The 18,994-nt window shown below is 44.1% G+C and overlaps 1 protein-coding gene and 2 long non-coding RNA genes across 4 annotated transcripts; 1 reads left to right on the top strand and 2 right to left on the bottom strand.

The window, feature by feature from the left end:
- Positions 1–1,162: 1,162 nt before the first annotated feature.
- On the bottom strand, positions 1,163–4,284 carry LOC308177644. The gene is made up of 4 exons (XR_013939281.1): positions 3,988–4,284; positions 3,739–3,801; positions 3,329–3,401; positions 1,163–2,466 (listed from the first exon to the last, which is right to left on the bottom strand). It is a non-coding gene; the product is annotated as an uncharacterized lncRNA (long non-coding RNA).
- A 76-nt stretch (positions 4,285–4,360) lies between these two features.
- LOC308177639 (C-terminal-binding protein 2-like) lies at positions 4,361–15,230 on the top strand. 2 transcript variants are annotated; one of them, XM_080555253.1, is made up of 9 exons: positions 4,361–4,736; positions 5,279–5,433; positions 5,525–5,669; positions 7,924–8,130; positions 8,745–8,959; positions 9,740–9,870; positions 10,005–10,132; positions 10,720–10,840; positions 11,816–15,230. In XM_080555253.1, the coding sequence occupies exons 1-9, from the start codon at positions 4,688–4,690 to the stop codon at positions 11,985–11,987; spliced, it is 1,323 nt and encodes a 440-aa protein (XP_080411379.1). In that variant the 5' UTR covers positions 4,361–4,687; the 3' UTR covers positions 11,988–15,230. The 2 variants fall into 2 exon arrangements, with proteins under 2 accessions (XP_080411379.1, XP_080411380.1); XM_080555254.1 differs by lacking the exon at positions 4,361–4,736 and adding an exon at positions 4,872–5,019.
- On the bottom strand, positions 11,355–18,946 carry LOC308177648. Its single transcript, XR_013939286.1, has 2 exons — positions 18,847–18,946; positions 11,355–11,709 (listed from the first exon to the last, which is right to left on the bottom strand). It is a non-coding gene; the product is annotated as an uncharacterized lncRNA (long non-coding RNA).
- Between the last annotated feature and the right edge of the window lie 48 nt (positions 18,947–18,994).

Raw genomic sequence — 18,994 nt, 5'->3', positions numbered from 1 at the left:
AGAGGAGATGGTCAGTCAGCATAAATGTAAAGGGAGACTGCAGGTGAGAAGGTGAGATTTTGCATGCAAGCCAAATGGGTAAAGCTGTCCATTTTTATTATTTACTTATTTATTTAATGTTTAGTAGCATTATAGACTTTTTTTTTTTAACTAACCCATTCTGAAGGGAAGCTGTGCCAATAGCTGAAGCACCATCACAGGTATGCTCATGCACCTCTTTTACCAGAATGACCTAGATAATTTGTAAATAATAATTGTAAATGAAAAATGGAAGATAAAAAAAAAAAAAGGAAGATGGTCTAGCTAGATCCCCAGCGCCCTGTTCACTGGCAGGTCACATGGTTGGGGAGTAACAGAAAGGAGTACAGAACCGTCTCTGCTTGATGAACATACGTATATATGAGTTCCTGTACTGGAGTCTATATCACACTTAACACCCTGGGGAAAAAAATCCCATCATGCAGCCCTAAGAAGGCTCAGGAACACTAGATATTCTACTGTACTCTGCAGTTCTTGTTTGTGACATCTCTCAGGAAAGACCCGTCTTAATTCCCTTCTCCTAGGAGTGAGAGGTGCTGGAAAAGCAGTTGGCTGCACTGAATTTTGACCGTGGTCCCCAAGTAGTGCTGCAGGAGTGCCACCTGGTGGGTCTTTTCCCCACAGGGTGTCCAGAAGCCCTGGACAGCAGCAGGGGAAAGCCAGCTCTGTCAGTCACCTCAGCCCTTATAAACAAGTGTGCCCGGAGTGCTGTGTAGAAAATACTGCTAGGGACAGTACTGTGTTAATCACTGTTTCTCTCTTCCTAGTGTACACGATCTTCAGACTCTCTTGCTCTCAGATAGGTTTTGCTAGATACGAACTCATAAATAATCTGATAAGAGATGATAAATTAATATGGACCCATCTTCTGAGAATTATAGTCCTCAGAAGTATTACTCCTTAGGGCAGGAGAAAGTTAAAACATACATAACTGGTAGATTACAATTTGGTTTATTCTGGCACCTAACTTTGGTTTAGTGGAGGACTTGTTAGTGTTAGGTCAGAGGTTGAACTAGGTGATCTTGGAGGTCTTTTCCAACCTAGATGATTCTGCGATTCTAACAGAATTTGAAAAAGCAACATTCCCTCCCCCACCCTGTCTACCATCACCACCCATATTTAATTTCTTTTTTTTATTTGTCAAGAGCTCTGTGGCAACATGTTAGCTGTAAAACAGAACATACAAGCTCATTGTGTATGATACAATTAACATTAGTGTTTCTTTATCTTGGTAATTTTCTAATTTGAGGGGTAAGAAAGCTTAGTCTGATCTTTCTTATTAGATACAGTCTCGGAGACCATGCCAAACTTTTGGAGTGGCAGAAAGACACAGGATAGAGTTCCACCTAGTCCTTGTCTGTCTCTGAAAACAGCCACTCTCAGCTGCAGCACAGGAGGCTGGAAAAACATCCCAAAAATAGAATTTGAACAGACTTCCCTTACAGATAGCTGCTTTCACTAACCTCATTTGCTGGCTGGTGCTATTTAAATATACGTACAGATAATTGTTTCAGACTTGTCATCCCCACCACAAAGAATCTAAACAGATATGCCAACAATCCAATTACGCTGAGCCAGTACTCAAAAAAAATTTGTTTTTGTGGTTTAATAGCCACAGGTTGGGAAGACCATGTCAATAACGGCTTAACAGACATGATAGAGAAATTAGTATTTTTCCAGTTCTCACTGTTGATCCTTATAGAAGCAGTTGTTGGAGACTTATTTGCTGGGCATACCTGATCCTGGCTACTGATGGGCTGAGAAATCATTTTAGATATCCAATAGCATCTGCATGCCTAGCTTTTTTAATTGCCACAGGAAAGAAGGTCCAGTTCTCATACACTTCAGTCTGCTCCAGTTCCTTATTTTACCAGTGAGAAGTGACAACTAACAACAAAATCCACAGCAGTGTTTAGTAGTAAAAAGAAACACGGGCAGTCCTGTCTGAAGCAGGAGAGCTGAGCTCAACTGATGACATACACTACCTTGCAGGCTTTAGACAAGACAACCTGAAAGCTGGCTTAGTCTTTATTGAAGAAAGCCTGTTCTTTTCCCTAAGCAGCTATGGTACTGTTTTATTTGAGGCTTTATGCTCAGCCAGTGTCCCACAGAGGCAGCACTGAGATTTTTTAAACAGACTTCCTAATTTGTCCTAGCCCTGTCAGTAGAACAAGGAAGGTTCTCTTTCTTTCACCATCACAGTCTAGTTGTCTTCAGGGAAGAAAACTTTGCTCTGGAAGGCAGAACTCTCTTAAGCAGCTTCCACTCCAGCTATTGCTTTGGTGCTCACAGTTTCACGAGGCGATTGATCTGGTCCTGCTTCCTTCACTACAAAGTCTATGACTTGCTTGTGGTGTGGAATTTCAGCAACTCTGCTTTGAAGTCCTAATGTTGCATTGGACAATAGCTCTGGGGTTCACAGAGTTCCTGGTGAATGGAAGGAAAATGCATTATGTCAAGTGGTTATTACTGTGGGATGCTGGGCAGACAAAACTAGATAGTGTATCATGTAAGCCAGTATGTTCTCAGTGTGGCCAGAATCATTGTTTATCCATGCCAGCACTTACAGGGGAGACAGGGACCATAGTCTAGTGGCTGAAACAACTAGGAGTCCAGCACTCCATGAGTATCTTTATCTATGTTAGCTTATACATGGAGATGGGAAGAAAGCAATGCTAACTTTACATAAACAGTGATCACACAGACTATTTGGGAGGAAGGTCTTCAGAGTTTCACAGAACTGCCTATTATATGTTCTCATGAACTCAGTAATGGCAAAAGCCAAACTAAAACCTAATCAAATATTAAGAACAAACAACAAAACAGAGATCATAATGCAACTGTATTAAGTCCTTCTGGGTCCTCTAACTCAAAAGAATATTACAGAGATGGGAGAGGTACAAAGCAGGGGTGATCAAAGTACAAAATGGTTTCCCAGCATGGAAGAGGTGAATACACAGAGGTTCTTCAGTCAAGAAGAAATGACTAAGGAAGATCTGACATAGGTCTATAAACCCCTGAGTGCCTTGAAATGGAAAACTACAGTCTCTGTATAGACACTGTAGAAACCAAATTTTCTCTGGGGAAGACAGCCATTAGCCCCCAGAAGCACTACCTTACTCAACAGCCTGCTCTTACAAAATCATCTAATACCCCAATCGCTCTACCTCGCATAATTTTGCTTCATCTTTAAGTGTCTTCATCCGCACCCCTTTTGCCTCCTCAGCCCCTCGACCACCACAACTTACCCAGCTCCCTCATCTTGATATATCTATCCCCTTATACTCACAGGGATAGTGGCAGTCAAGGATGTAGAACTTATCAATCAGGCTTTGAAATTGCCCAGAAAGCAGAGCAGCCACCTATAAAATACACAACGGACAGTTTTATAGAGTTTTAACAGTAAGAAAAGAAAGAATAGGTGGGACACGGCCAAGATGGAAAACTCTGGTTGCACAGCAGGAACCATCTGTGAAGGGGCCACCTCACTAGGTTTAACACAAGTGCACCCATGACTTTAGCCAAGGTCTTAAAACAGCAGAGAGAGAAGGCATGACACAGGCCTTACTAAACTTTTCAATAAAACAGTGAAGCATATTAGTAAGGAAGGCAGAGAAGTAATAGGGCAGCATGTTTGCGTATGGCAAGAAAAACACACAATCTCACAGATGATGGACAGGAGGAAAGACCACCACTCACAGCCTCTGGTGTGATGAAGTGCAGATCTTGGTGTTTTTCTGTCACTATTGGCAGTGCATATACCTGAGGAAAGAGTAGTACCAACTTAGAACAGCAGTTATTGTGAGACTCCTTCCTCCTTAGAGTTTCGCATGGCTTAGCATTTGTGCCCAGAGCAGCTTTTCCCACCCCCCTCCCAAAAGAGCTGTAAAGGTGTAGGCAAGCACACAGCTTGCGATTGGTTGAAATCACTCTCGTCGTGCTTATTACCCCTTCTGGTGACAGGTATTCGTAAACAGCTCGCTATGTTTACAAGCCCTTCATGCGCCCCGCCCTCCTTTTGGCTGTTTCCTCACGGGTGGTACACGAGCCCCTTCGTCCAGCAACGAGGAGCTGCCCGCCCGAAGGCCCTCACACGCCGGTTCCGTGACACCGACTGCCCAGCGTGCGAGGCAGCCCCGGAGAGCGCGGGCCGGGAGCCCGGCGGGCGGCGGGGCGGGGCGGGGCGGGGCGGGGCGGGCGGCGCGCTGGGCCCTGGGCCCTGCCGCGCGGTCCCTGGCCGCTGGCGGCCCGCGGCAGGGCGGCGCCTTCCGCCCGGCGGGGCTCGCGGCTCGGCGGCTGCGCGGGCGGGGCAGGCCGCGGCGCTGGTGCCCGGCCGGCCGGCGGACACTGCTCCCGCAGGGCCCGTGCGGCCCGCCATGGCCGAGGAGGAGGAGTAGCGCCGGGGCGCGGCCCGGGCCGGGGGCGAAGGGCCTCGCTCGCTGCCGCGCCGCGGGGGTTCGTGGGACGGCCCGCGGAGGGGCGCGGCGGCAGCGGCCGGAAGCGGAAGCGAGCGGCGCTGCGGCTGCGAGGCCTCCACGGCTGCGGGGCCGCGGGGCCGCGGCCCGGCCCTTCCGCTTTGCCGCGGGAGCCGGCGGCGAGCAGCGGCGCGTTCCTCCGCGGCGCTGAGCGGCGCGACCCGGCTCGGCTCATGGACCGGCACAAAGTGAAGCGGCAGCGGCTGGACCGGATCTGCGAAGGTGAGGCGGGGCGGGCGGCCCCGGCGCCCGGCGGCAGCGCGGCCTTGTGCGGCGGGGCCCCGGGCCCGGCTGCGGCGCTCCCTGCCGGGAGCCGCGCGCTCCGCGCCGCTGAGGCGGAGGCAGCGCCAGCGCCTCGCGGGGGCTGACCGCGGGGGCACCGCCAGTGCGCGGGTTCCTCCGCACGCCTCGGAAGGAAGCGGAATTGGTGCCTGGGAATGTGAGGCGCGAGGAGGCAGTAGGCCCGAACGGACTTCATTCTTAGTTTTGGGAGTCTAGAGCAAGCGTATGTGCTTACGAGGTCTCCTCCGTTACCTTATTCTCTATCAGACTTTTTTTTAATGTTGAAGTAGGAATGGCAGAGGGCTTCCCCCCCTCCCCTAGGTTCACTTCCTTGTTGGTTTCCTGTTTATTTCTTTTGCTTTAAGTAATCCCTTCATAAATACTGTAGAGTTCCAGAAGAACTAGTGATTTATTGGACTAGCAAATGAGGGCTCCAGATTTCTTGTCTTTCATACAATTGTTTCTGTTGACTTTCTTTATAGGCATACGGCCTCCTCTTGTGAATGGCCCAATGCCAGCACGGCCACTGGTTGCGCTCCTGGATGGAAGAGATTGCACTGTGGAGATGCCCATCCTGAAGGATGTTGCTACAGTGGCATTTTGCGACGCTCAGTCAACTCAGGAAATCCATGAAAAGGTGGGGAAGAAAATATACAAGCGTTTGGGCATAGAGCTCTGTCTCTTTGAGTAACAAAGTAGAGATTGATTTGGACTGCTTTTTGTTGTAGGTACTGAATGAGGCAGTAGGAGCTCTGATGTATCACACCATTACGCTATCTCGTCAGGATCTGGAGAAATTCAAAGCCCTCAGGGTCATTGTGCGTATTGGCAGTGGCTATGACAATGTTGACATCAAATCTGCTGCAGAATTAGGTATGGTGACACCATTAGGGTTATGATGTGATCAGAACTGAATGAGAAGTAGAACACTGCACATGTTTTTCTGTCTATAACTGAGTGCTTTAGAAACCTTTATGTAAAAAAAATTTTGAATTGCTTAGTAGGAGGCATCTTCAGGAAGCAGAGAAATATCTGAGCTGGTAGGTGGCCTGAAAGGAAGATTCTCAGTTCTCAAATTACTCTGCTATAGATATCAGACCCTTTGCTATTGTCTAAGGTTCAGAAAGCTATATATGATGTCTAGATAACCTCTCTTTAGTGAGGCAGTTTTGGGTTGTTTGTGGGGAAACAACTGAGCAAACTGACATCTGAAAGCAGCCTGTAACGGGTAAACTCACTGCAAATGCTTGATTAGTGATTTATTTTTCTGTTTGTTTTTTTATATATGGGTACTGCTTCGGTATCTTATGGATCCCTGTAGAAGTTTAGGCATGTGAAGGATCTCTGGATCAGGTGACACAAAGCTGCTATTCATTATTAAACATATGGCAGTGAGGCTTTTAGACTCTAGTCTCCTTAAGGAGGTGGATCAGCTAAGAACCCCATGCCTTCTTTTTTAAGGTTGTGTCAGTTATTTGAAACCTGACTTAATACAAATCAGATTAAGCTTAAACCAAGTGCAAGTATTTATATATAAAATTGTAATAGGCAATACAATTTCAAGACCTGTAAGAACAGATGAACTGCAAACAAATGAAGAATGCATGTTTGTCTAGATTCCCAAGAATTCCTGGCAAGGTCTTTGGCTCTTATTCAGCCATTACACTTTCTGGCTGGACAATTAATGATTATTTCTGTGCTTTTAGTCAGACCCTTTAATTCATTCCAAAGTACAGTACTGTTCCTTATATGTTCTGAATCCCCAAACTGGTGCAAAGGGCTGTTGTGTGATTGTGTCTTCTTACACTTGAGCATCATATTGCATGTAAACACAAATTTGTGCCTACTTACGTAAGAGATGAATGTATCTGGTTTGTCTGAAGTTGAATGAGATGTTAACTAGTGAGATGATAAGAAGTTAGGTTTTCCTGTTTGCCCTTTTCATCTTCTCCAAATCATCTGTGTGGCATTATGACACAGTTGTAAATGATTCGATAGAGAAAAGGTATTGGATATCTGGGATTGTGCGGGGCCGTTGATATAGTTCACTTGAGAGGAAAGTGTGATCTGAATTTAGTTCAATGTCTCCTATGTAATAGGCTTACAAAAGAGCGATGTAGTGCTGAATTTTGTGTCCTCAATCATTACCTATATTTTATTTCTATTTTTTAGATAGATGATGGAATTTGAGGAGGAAAATTTTGCTTGGTTTGACAAGCATTACGTTTCAGAGTCCCTTTTTTTTTTAATTTAGCTATTTTTATTTCTTGGCTGCTAAAAATAACATGAAAAAAATCTCTTCTGAAGTGGTGCTTACCCCTGTTCAGGAGCAATAGATTGTTGAAGGATAGCAGCAGGGAAGTGATATGCTGCCTGCCTCTCCTCTCCTCTTTTTTTTTTGTTGTTGTTGTTTTGTTTTGTAGTTTTGTTTTTATTTTGGATAGACAGTTCAGGAATGACCAGATATTGCTGAAGTGCTCTGGCATCTTTTCTTTTTCTGGCAGTAATTTGTGCTTCAAACACCCTAACTCTGCTGGCATTAGTAATTTACCTGATAGTTCTAGCCTTGGTTTTATGGTCTCTTGTGGCTGTGTATTATTCTAGAGTGGGAGTGTTATGTGTTGTTATTTTTAAATGTAACTTCAAACTCGTGTGGTTTCTCTCTGCATTTAATGAGGTAGTTACTTAGTGTTGCTCATGGGGAAGCTGTTAGTTGAGTGAGCATCTGGACTGTGAAGCATGAAAGCACAACCATCTGTCTTCTTAATTCTTCTACAATCTGTCAGTTAATCTGTCAGGAGTATCTCTGAAATGAGTGCATCTTCTTCAGTGCAGACCTTCTAAAACAGTAGGTTTCCTTTGTCAGTTGTGTGATCCAGTTTTCGCATTTCAGCTAATTTTTTTCTTGTGAGGATGTCAATCAAATAGATATTTGTAAGGAAGGAGTGGAATTTCCTTGGGGTTAAAAAGCTGACTGATAGTAGAATCAGCTTCTGAAATGAATCCTGTGTTTCTTGGCAGTAGTTCTGGAGCACTGAATTACGTTTCAGCATTTATGCCTAAAGAGCTGAATTTTGGTTTAGTGTTGTGATGCTAAAAATCTCGTATGAACTCTGTGGCTTTGTAGGTATTGCAGTTTGCAACATCCCTTCCTCCTCAGTAGAGGAGACTGCTGATTCTACCCTCTGCCACATCTTGAACCTCTATCGCCGTGTTACTTGGCTACATCAAGCTATGCGGGAGGGGAACCGAGCTTCAAGTGTGGAGCAGATTCGAGAGGTGGCTGGAGGCGCTGTGCGTATCCGTGGGGAGACTTTGGGCATCATTGGACTAGGTAAGTGATGGGAATCGTTAGACTGAAAAGCAAACTGTGAATGTTTTTGGGAACCTAAGAGTCACAGACTGGAGAATAAAAAGGATAATTTTACAGCTGTTCATTATGAAACACACTGACTGATAAGAAATGCTAGTGCCTTACTCAGTGCAGCTGAACATCTTCAAGAGTTGAGTATATATCATGGGATTGGGGATTTTTTTCCTTACTCAGATGGTTGGATGAATTGGAACAGACAGCTATTCTCAGTGACTGCTTCCCTGTGTGCTAGGCTCTGTATCAGTAACAAAGCTGCCTGAAAGCTACCAATTCCTTCTCCAAGTTCTTGTGATCAGACTATTGCTGCCTCTGAAACAGGGTACAGATTTGGTTTGAAAAACAGCTTATTTTAGGGTAAGCTCTGTCTATTGCATGGGGAATGACTAGAATTAGTCGAATGACATCAGCACTGAATAGCCTCCTCTAGATTGCTGTGGCAATCCTAGGAATGTCCAGGGCTGCAGTACCTTGGGCTTGGCAGTAAACTCCAGTGTAGGCTCCCAGTCTACCCCAGTATCTTGTTTTAAAAGTTTGTTTTACCTTTCCTTGATGATTGTGGGTTTTCTTTTGTGAAGGCCGAGTTGGACAGGCAGTGGCTCTGCGAGCCAAGTCCTTTGGCTTCAACGTGATTTTCTATGATCCCTATCTGCCGGATGGAGTGGAGCGATCCTTGGGTTTACAACGAGTAGGAACCCTGCAGGATCTACTAATGCACAGCGATTGCATCACATTGCACTGCAGCCTGAATGAACATAACCATCACCTCATCAATGACTTCACTATTAAACAGGTGCAGCAGGAGCTTGATTTCCCCCACAGAGCACTGTGGAAATGAATGCAAACAGAAACTGCTGCTTTCACAGAGGCTGAGAGCGTGTGAATCCTGCTGCCTCTGCTGTGTGCCTCCTGCTGCCTTCGGAGGAGGCTGGGAGCATGTGGATCTGGGTGCCTGTGCTTTGTGCTTATAGAATTTCTTGTTAAGAGAAAAATAGGATTGGCTCTTTTCGCCAAGTAATTTCACTTATTAAGAATGTTTTAGGTGATTAAATAATTTAAAATTACCTTTAAAATGCATAACTGGCTATGCTGGTTAGAGCCAGATCTGGTGTGGATGGAACTATGCAAGCTTCTTTACACAGCTCTGCCAAAGTCTTTCTGTCCAAGCCCACTGCAAAGCCAGTCTCGGGCTCTACTCCACTAGTCTGAATGCTTTTCAGTGCTTTCATGAGAGACATCTGGACATCATAGTCCAGTTTTGTGTAGCTGCATACTTGATTCATGTCCTCTTTCTTCTTTAAATTAGTAGGATGAATATGGAGTGCAAAATTTGAGAGTTCCACTTTTGCCCTTGTTGTATTGTGGTTTTCTTTGTTCAGTTTTAAAGCAAATTTCTCAAGCATTGCTTGCAGGCATTTCCCCTGTGGTTAGCTTTGCAGTGAGAGCACTCCTAGTTCGTCCAGGCCTCATCTAATCACTGCAGGCTCCTGTTCATTTCCAGTAGAGTTCCCAAGATTCACTTTGTTCCCCTGGGAAGTCTTTATCAACCCACTTAATATTTTTCTTCTTTCAGATGCGCCAGGGCTGCTTCTTAGTGAACACAGCCCGGGGAGGGCTGGTTGATGAGAAAGCCTTAGCTCAAGCCTTGAAAGAGGGGAGAATCAGAGGAACAGCATTGGATGTACATGAATCTGAGCCTTTCAGGTATCACTGCACCTGCATGCCTGTTACGTTACTCAAGCACTAGATGATTCTTTCTTGTTTAAGTTATGTTGATACCTGAGAGGACAGATGGAGTTATCACTTCGGGAGAGAAAAAACTGGTTTCTTCCCCACAGCTTTGCTCAGGGACCCTTAAAAGATGCACCCAATGTGATCTGCACCCCACACACTGCCTGGTACAGTGAGCAAGCTTCCATTGAGTCCAGAGAAGATGCAGCTAAAGAGATCCGCAGAGCTATTACAGGTAATGAGGAAGACTGTGTGTTCTGCAGCTGCTGCTGGATTAGGATTCCTTTGTTAGTTCACTGCAAGGATTACGGATTTGGAACTGCTGATTGTTCTTAGACTCAGTAACTGGTTTCTGGAACTGCAGTGTAAGTTGGTAATTGTCCCTCTGCCTTTTGAGAATGTAGTAACTAATGCTGGAATGGCACTTTCTCTCCTTGGGAAGGCGTTGAAACTCTTATTGAGTTTCACTGAAACTACATCTTCTAAATCCTTTGCAGTAATTCCTTTTGACAGTTACTCCGTACACCTTTTTCTGGAGTAGCACATGTCGTCTCTTGGGAAAGGTGAGCCATGGTGATTGCAGTTTACATGGCCAGTGATTTCCCCAAGATCACAGAAGTGGGAAGGAAGGATCAGTTTCCTGTGTTCTTCAGAGACCAGTTGTTCAGAGGAGTCTCCCCTGTCCAGTGTTATCCCGTGGAATTAGAGTGCTGAGTGTTTCCTTTTTACTTTCATTTGTAAATACTGCTAGGGATGAGCACCTTCTATTTGTCTCGTTTTTCTGTTCTGTTTTGTTTTCTGTCATTCTTGGTGCTCCTGCAGGTCACATACCTGATGCTTTGAGGAACTGTGTTAATAAGGAGTATTTGCTGTTAGCAGCGCAGTGGTCCACTATTGATCCTGCAAGTGTCCACCCAGAACTCAATGGAGCTGCAGCATACAGGTGAGATATGTAGGTTATTGCTTCCAAGCCTATTTTCGTGCTGAAATAGGCCAATGTTCCTCTTTGGGTTTGAGAACTACTTGTACCTGCAAGCAGATGTGTTTCTGTTCCTATGTACTCTTTAAATGAGCAATTTCCAGAAACTTAACTGCAGCACTACTGAAACCATACTAAGATTTAGCATTTGCCTGGTTACGTTTTGTTCAAACTGAATATTGGTTAATTTTTCCAAATCCTTGCAAGACCTGCCCAAGAAATCTTTTGATATAACAAAGCCTCCTGGGTGCCTGAAAAGAGAACTGGATCTTAACATTTAGAAGGTGCACATATCACTATGTCTGTATAAACAAAGCACAGTTCTTATCAGTAGCTCAGATGAGGACTCTCAGAAAGACATTGTCCGGTAAATTTGGGCAGTGGCCTAAGTAAGGGTGTATTTTGGGTTGTTACAGACCTGCTGAATGATTGTGGATAGGTTCAGATACATTTATCGAGAAGGCATGGGGAGGCAGTATGGAAGTAAATAGTTTATTAGCAATTTGTATCTCTCTACTATTCTTTATCTTATTTCTTAGCTAAAGTAAGAAAACAGCCTTACTTTTCTATCTTGGATCCCAGTGAAGGATAGCTGGTAGCTTGTACTCTTCCTGCTGATGGGGAGGGAATTTCTAGCTCTTCAGGATATCTTCATGCTTTGCCTCATGCTGTTTCCCACAGGATATAAACTTTGTACTTGCCTTCCAAATGCTTAGCATGTGACCTGAAACTGTCTCTGCCTGTCTGAGAACAGGTGTCATTTGGTAATAGGATGTAACTGCAACTCTTCAGCTCTGGAGACTTTTCCTGTGTTCTGTCTTGGAGCAGTTCCCCTAGAAAAAGGGATTTGTATTCAGCAGGTGCCTAAGGGCACAGCTCCTTTTCTCTTGCAAAACTCTGTTGGACCAAACATGTAATTTCTGTTTCTGTTGGTTTCAGGTTTCCTCCAGGAGTAGTGGGAGTAGCCACCCCTGGGCTACCAGAACCACCAGTAGTGGAAGGGATTGTAGCTCATGGAATCCCTTCTGTTTCCCTCTCTGCACCACGTACCCCTTCCCCAGGAGAGACGAGTAAACTGGATGCAGATAGAGAGATTCCTGCTGACCAGTAGCAGCATCTCTCTCTCCTTTCCTCTGTCAGCAGAAAAAAATAGGAGGACATCTCCTCCTAGGACCTTCTTTAACACCATACAGAGACTGGTTTCCTGTTCATATAGGACAGGAGGATGCATTTCATTACTGGCAAACTTTAGCTCTTGCCTTTATTTTATAACCCTTTTAGTTATTATCTCTCAGTGAATCTTTCTCCTTCTCTGGGGCAGGGCAGCAGTGACCTTGCCTCCCCTTGGAAATACTTGGTTTAACCAGTGATTTTTCCTATATGTCTGCCTCGATCATCTGTGACAGGGAACTGTCTTTAGTGCACTTGAAAATGGGAGAGGTAGAGCTGCCTGATCAGGAAAGGCCCTCAGTGCTCCTAATACCAGACACCAATGCACATTTTTCAGTTGTGACTTGTAGCAGCTTACGTTCCATTTGACTGAACCTCTCAAAGAATAGGCATGGGATATATCAGAAAAAGATTAGGAAATTGGAGAAGTGACTCTTGTCTGTATTACGCTGTTGGCAGAATGCAGCCTCAGCTCTGTGCATTGTTTTAATCAAGGTTTTCTGTGAGAACAGACAGCGCAGGCACTGCTTGTTCTTGACCGTAAGTTTTCTCTATGCAGTAGTAGGTGCAAACGTAAAAGTGACAGTCTCAAAGTCAGTCTTATAAATCATTTGGAATGGATTAAAAAGTCACCAACTGTGTTCTGGTGGCCACTGTGTTTGCGAGGCTTCAGAATAATTCACTGTGGAGTCTGCGTACCTCAGAGAAGGCAAGAGAACGCAGAAATAGGAAAAACTTGCACTGGGAGACAGCAAGTAGCAATAATTTGCAGCTGCAATTGCTGGTTCCTCGCACACACGTACCTCAGTCTAATGGCGCTGTTTATTCACAAGGTATGTTATGTTAAAATTCTAAGCTTTGTACTACAGAATTTTGTAGGCATAACTGCATCAACTAGAAGTAACATACCAGTGCTGCTGACCCTTGTCTCTGCTCATGGAAAACACAGCTTTTAAGGCTTGACCAAATTACTCTAGTTGGTGTAGCTCTGCTAGCATATACTGCATCTTCAATAGTGGGTAGAGTAAAACGGAGCTTTTTAGCCTTGTGATACTAAAGGAGAAAAGAGAATACAATTAGCTTATCACCTGAAGCCAAGGCAGAGTTGTTACTCTGAAGCCTTTTCCAATTTCTCTGTCCCAAATGATTGAGTATGAATCAATTCTTTGAGGGGAGAGGAGTCTTCAGCAAAACGGGTTCCACAGGAGATTTTCCTTAATTCTAAATTTTCCTTTAAATTTCATCTTGTTACACTTCAGTTATAGCCTTTCCATGCACAAGATGTAACAATCCGTGATTGATTTATTTCTGTTGTGTGGGTACATTAAAGTAGGTGCTATACAGGAGGCATATATGGTGTGGTTTTGTCTGCCTCCCTTGATTCCTCCCTCTTCTGTGTGTCTGTGACTGGGAGCTGAATAGCTGGGAACAGACTGCAAAAACACCTTGAGGAGTGGATGAAATTATCTGCTTAGGCTGTTTACAATTTGAGAAGCTGAACAAAGCTTTCAGAGTCGCAAAGGTTTCAGGCTTTTTCCAGGTTTTAAGTTATTCTCCAGTACTGCATTTGTGTAATTGCTAACTAGTGATATGGTGAAGTGATATATTCCTCTCTACACGTCTGCCTGCACTCTGTCCCCAACCTCCAAAATACACAAACAACAGAAAAAAACTCTTGTCAATTCAAGAAAGAAAACGAGGCAAGAAGTAAACTTCAGGTGTTTTCTTACAGATTTTACACTTTAGCATTAGTGAAATTCTAGTTCTCTACTGCTGAGTGTCTTTTTTGATAAGGTATTTATGTTAATGAAGATTCTCGACTTCCATTTTTCATGGATGATGCTCATTCTACTTAAAATTCATATACCTCCTTGGCTGCTCAGGTTTACCAGGTCAGACTGGGACTGGTGGTAGGCACAAGTTACAGGAGTTTTTTTGAGGAAAAGCTTGGAGTTCAGAAGCATTTCAATTTGAGCTGTACCTAAAATAACCAGCAGCCCTTTTTTGATTTCTTAATTTCTAGAAAACTTAAATTTTACAAGCTATTAGCTCAGAAAACTGTTATTCTGACGGGCAGGTGGAGAGAAGTTTCAATCAGGACTGACAGCTGATCCTTCTGTCTGTTACTGCATTAGGGAAGCAGTCTGTCCATAACTACTGTTTCCTTATTTTCTGCTGAAAATTCCTGTCCTGCTTAGAGGTTCAGGTCTGCAGATTATTTTGTGGTAAGAGGCTTCTAGTTACGAGCTTCATGAATGCAGGGGATCAGAGTACGTTCATCTTCTCTCTTCTAAAGCACAATGCAAGGTACATTTTTGAAAGGCAGCAGGTCATTTTTTTTTAACTGCAGTGGTCTCTGAAGATCAGTCAAGTAGCTCTGAGCAGAGGAACAGTGGAAAGACACAAAGAGTTTCTCAATTCTTATATTTGGTGACTAGTAAGAGTAGGAGTAAGAAACTGATGCGTAAGAAATACTTTGTTATGGGTACTGAGGAATCGAAGCTGACAGCACTGATGATAGTGACAGTTCTTTTCAACACCATGTAGACTTGTGATGGGATATAAGGCAACTTTCCCCTTGATGAAAGCCTCAGCAGAAAATGATGAGATAAAACTGAACAGAACCTTGACTACGATCTCAAAGAAGGGCTCTCTGTGCCTGTAGAGTTACTCTGCGTATATGTCATTTGTACCCCTGCTTTATAGACAACCTATCATCACCAGACCAAGGCTGTTCTGAACAGATAGCTCAGAGGAAAAAATTACTAATACTGAAGTACACTGTGGTCTTCTCCATCTTGTGAGTGCCAGTCCCTTTCAATAGCACCCTCTCCTGCGTGATACACAGCTGCTGACTCGCAGCTCCTCCTCCCAATCTTAGTACAGTACATAGAAGTGGAAGGATTTGATTTTCTTATTTTTTCCCCTCTTAAAATGCCTTCCTTCAGGACTAGTGCAAAGCTTTAATCCCAAAGAACAGAGGTTTCCCAGGGTGAGGCAGGAGTGCCCTAGCTGCACTAACCTGCTTACAGGAGGTGCTCATACTGTTCCAAGGTACATTCTTGTTTGTCAGGGTCACTGCTGCTGACCAGCTTTTTTATAGAGGACTCAGAGTTTCAGAAATATATTTTTGTAGACAATAACTAAACTGTGAAACATTGAAATAAAGCATGTAAACAAAAACTGATAGCACTGTCCTCTGTACAGATGTTATTCTCACTTCAGTTCTCTCCTGACTCGTTAGAAAATGTTTGATTACTTCTTGAATATATTTTAATAAAGTTCTCCGAAGAACATGGCTGCTGTCTGTGGAAGGGGTGGCCTGAGATGCAGCGTATATTGAAGGGGAGGGTGTGTAAAAAAAAAAACAAAACAAATGAAACTGTACAGGTGTGTGTCTGCATCAGTCACACTTTTCTCACAATAAATGGGCTGGATCTTGCACACAGTCACTTCCTATGTCAGCCATGCTAGCCACTAATTTCCTTTGGATTCTGGACAGTTGACCACCAACAAAGACTGGAGGTAACAGAAGAAGCAGACATTTGGTGGTTAAGGGATAACTTTGGATGTAGCCCAGTGTTTACTTAAGTGAATTTTCTCAAGTTGAAATTGTGGTAACTGGTTTTGTAGGCTTCCAAGTCTGTAGTTTGTATGTACATGTTAACAGCAGTAGCTGGTTTTACCCTTTTACCTCTGAAATTAATATATGATACAACCCATGAAACAATTTTCTACTATGAAGTCAGTGCCACAGAACTAGCAACAGAAAAATGACTAGGTATTTCTATAGTTGAGAATATAAATTTAACTGAAGTTTGATGGCCTATGCTCCCTGTATCAATTATTAATGAAAGTCTGGAAAACCATTCCTTTGCTTGGAGGACAGTGTGGAGTTCTGATGCCTGTAATGTTTGTGTTTGCATGATTACTGGCCTTTGAACATTAACAAAAGACAAAGCACTAAAACGCTGGGACTCTTTAAGAGTTGTTGTTAACTGTTATAGTTCAACACCGAGCCCAGGGATGTATCCCTCAGACTAGATGACCTGTCCTCTCATTCAGTATCAAGCATTCTCATGAAGAGTATTAAAATAAAACACATAGGCAGCATAGGGCAGAGAATCTGTTTTGCAATTATGTTAACTACAAAAATCCTATGCAAATGAGTGCAAATTTTAGTTGGTTACTAAGAATGAACTTCTTAAAGAGATGGGATTAATCTGGCTGATGTCAACAAAGTAGACTCAGTACGTTGCTTGTGCATTTTTGAGTTATTTTGTAGAGTTTAATACTTCAAAGACAACTGAAGAAAAAATGTATACTTACTGAAGCAAAAATAATGTTACTAGATCTCTGAGGATGGAAAAATAATTAACAAGGTATTTGTAAAGTTGTTGAGAACGCATGTAGTCATTTTTCACCCTCAAAAAAGGTACACTTGTTGACAGCTTGAATTTTTCCAGCATGGTGTATTAAGCCAACAGAGATGCCTTTTTCAACTGGATTTAACACATACTTACACTGAGTATTCTTCCTTGGGTAAGCATTTATGCAGTCATGCTTAAATTTTTACTTTGGTTAGGTAAGACTATTTTGAAATTCCTTATCTGAATTATGTCATCCAGACTCACAGTTACTTAACTACTTTTTATAACTTGTCTAGTTTTCCGTACAGTGTTCCTCTTCTCTGTTTGATTCCTTCTATCAATCAGTATTACCTTAGGCTATTATGAAAGAAAATAAAGGTTAAAAAAAATAATATGTACATACACACATAAGGTTTGGGGTTTTTTTGGCCTTCATTACTGAAGGGAGGAATTCTGAAATGAAGTAAAAGCAGGCCATTTAAACAGACCTACTCATGAAAACTTCACCTTGGATTCCATCTGCCACAGGATTCCTTTGAATCTATTTTTAAAACAGCTTCCTTAGAGTTCAAGAATTTCTGCCTTAGAGTTCAAGAATTACTTGTAAAGGGAAAAATATAAAGGCTTGTGCAACTTCTTGCTGCTTTCTGGTGTATTAAGAATCTGGTAATGTGTACTTTTATAGAATTATAAAGAACACACAATAAGATTAACTTGAAATTCTTTTACTACAGGCACAAGTAGTCTTTAATGGAAGCTTGTGGGGTTTTTTTTGTTTTTTTTTTTCTTTTTTTGGGGGGGCAAGTTATTAGGTTGAACAGAATCATAGAATCATTAAGGTTGGAAAAGACCTTCAAGATCATCTGGTCCATCGCCCTACTAGCAATGTCACGCACTAAACCATGTCCCTAAGCACCAAGTCCAACCTTTCCTTAAACACCCCCAGGGATGGTGATGCCACCACCTCTCTGGGCAACCCGTTCCAATGACTTCTCTCTGAGAAGAAATGTCTCCTAATTTCCAACCTAAACTGCACCCCTGGTGCAACTCGAGGCCGTTTCCTCTAGTCCTGTCACTAGTTATCTGTGAGAAGAGGCTGACCCCCAGCTCCCCACACCTTCCTTTCAGGTAGTTGTAGAGGGTAATAAGGTCTCCCCTGAGCCTCCTCCTCCCCAGACTAAACAACCCCAGTTCCTTCAGCCGCTCGCTCCTCACAGGACTTGTGTCCCAGGCCCTTCACCAGCTTCAGAGCCCTTCTCTGAACACGTTCCAGGGCCTTGATGTCCTTCTTGTAGTGAGGGGCCCAAAACTGAACACAGCACTCAAGGTGCAGCCTCACCAGAGCAGAGTACAGGGGGACGATCACCTCCCTGCTGGCTGCACTATTCCTGATACAGACCAGGATGCCATTGGTCTTCTTGGCCACGTGGGCACACTGCTGGCTCGTGTTCAGGCGAGCATCAGTCTGCACCCCCAGATCCTTTTCCTCTGCACACCTTTCAAGCCACTCTGCCCCAAGGCTGTAATGCTACAGGGGGTTGTTGTGGCCAAAGTGCAGGACCTGGCACTGAGTGATGTTGAATAGGTATGTATTTCATGAGTTATCTCAGAAATTCCTACGGGCAGATACAGCTTCCAAAAAAATGTCTTCTCAGCTTCTCTAGATTTAATAATGTGTCTTGGAACTTGACCCGTATTTTATCTGCATCCCACATGGTGACTAAAATAATAAATAATAAAAGTACAGATAATGGGATGAAATGAAGAAATAGACTTCTGAGGACAGGCACATAATACAAACTTGAACTCAGCATCTTACCCACGTCCCAGTAAACTGTATCTCTGTAACCAGAAACTAACAAAGATAAAACAGTCATCTGAAAACAACCTGACGCAGTTATTTGGAATACATGTAGGTAAAAGCAAACAACTTGCCTTTCCTGATGATTCAGTGTCAAGTTAACTGTGACTCTCCCAGAGTGAGGAAACAGTAAGGACAAGAAAAAATGTCCTCAAGATCATTGTTCTGATACTGAGCAAAGCGCCTACTCCTCACTGCAGTCTGAGTGCTGTTGGGTGCACGAGCAGAAAGCCGTGAAGTGCCCATCTCTAGGTGTAGCACTCTACGTCTGTTGTGGTTGAGGATGTTGGAAAGGACAAGGGCTGGGGCTCCGCACCATTCTACGTGCGGACTGTTCAAGCGTATCGGCTAATCCTGGCAGCAGCATCCCCGTAACGCAATGATGTGAAACGGTACTCGCCGCCTGCCAAGCGCCGTTTGAAATCCGCCACATCCCGCGGCGACGGGCCCGGGCTAGCGCCGCCGCCATTCCTCCGCGGCCAGCTCACGCCCACCTGGCGCGCTCCAAACTGCCGCTCGGACCCCGCAGCCACGGCTGTCACCACGCTGCTTTTTAAACGCGCGTTTACCTCCAGCTTTAGGTAACGACTCCCGAGCTGCCGCCGCCCCAAACCGCGAGCCTCGGGCCTCCCGGCAGCGGCGCCGGAGCCAGGCGGGGCGGCGCGGGGCACTGTGGGGCAGAGGCAGGAGGGGGAGGACGGCTTGCGCCGGGTGCAT

This window comes from Anser brachyrhynchus (genome assembly GCF_964034855.1).
Source record: "Anser brachyrhynchus genome assembly, chromosome: 14".
NCBI classification, from domain to species: domain Eukaryota; kingdom Metazoa; phylum Chordata; class Aves; order Anseriformes; family Anatidae; genus Anser; species Anser brachyrhynchus.
Note: the sequence above shows the minus strand (reverse complement) of the source record. Positions and strands in the feature narration are given on the sequence as shown.

Excerpts from the sequence above, each read along its gene's own strand:
- LOC308177639 (XM_080555253.1), top strand. The coding sequence starts at position 4,688 with ATGGACCGGCACAAAGTGAAGCGGCAGCGGCTGGACCGGATCTGCGAA. Across the intron at positions 5,434-5,524 it reads CTCAGGAAATCCATGAAAAG|GTACTGAATGAGGCAGTAGG; the intron begins GTGGGGAAGAAA and ends TTTTTGTTGTAG. Across the intron at positions 10,841-11,815 it reads AATGGAGCTGCAGCATACAG|GTTTCCTCCAGGAGTAGTGG; the intron begins GTGAGATATGTA and ends TGTTGGTTTCAG.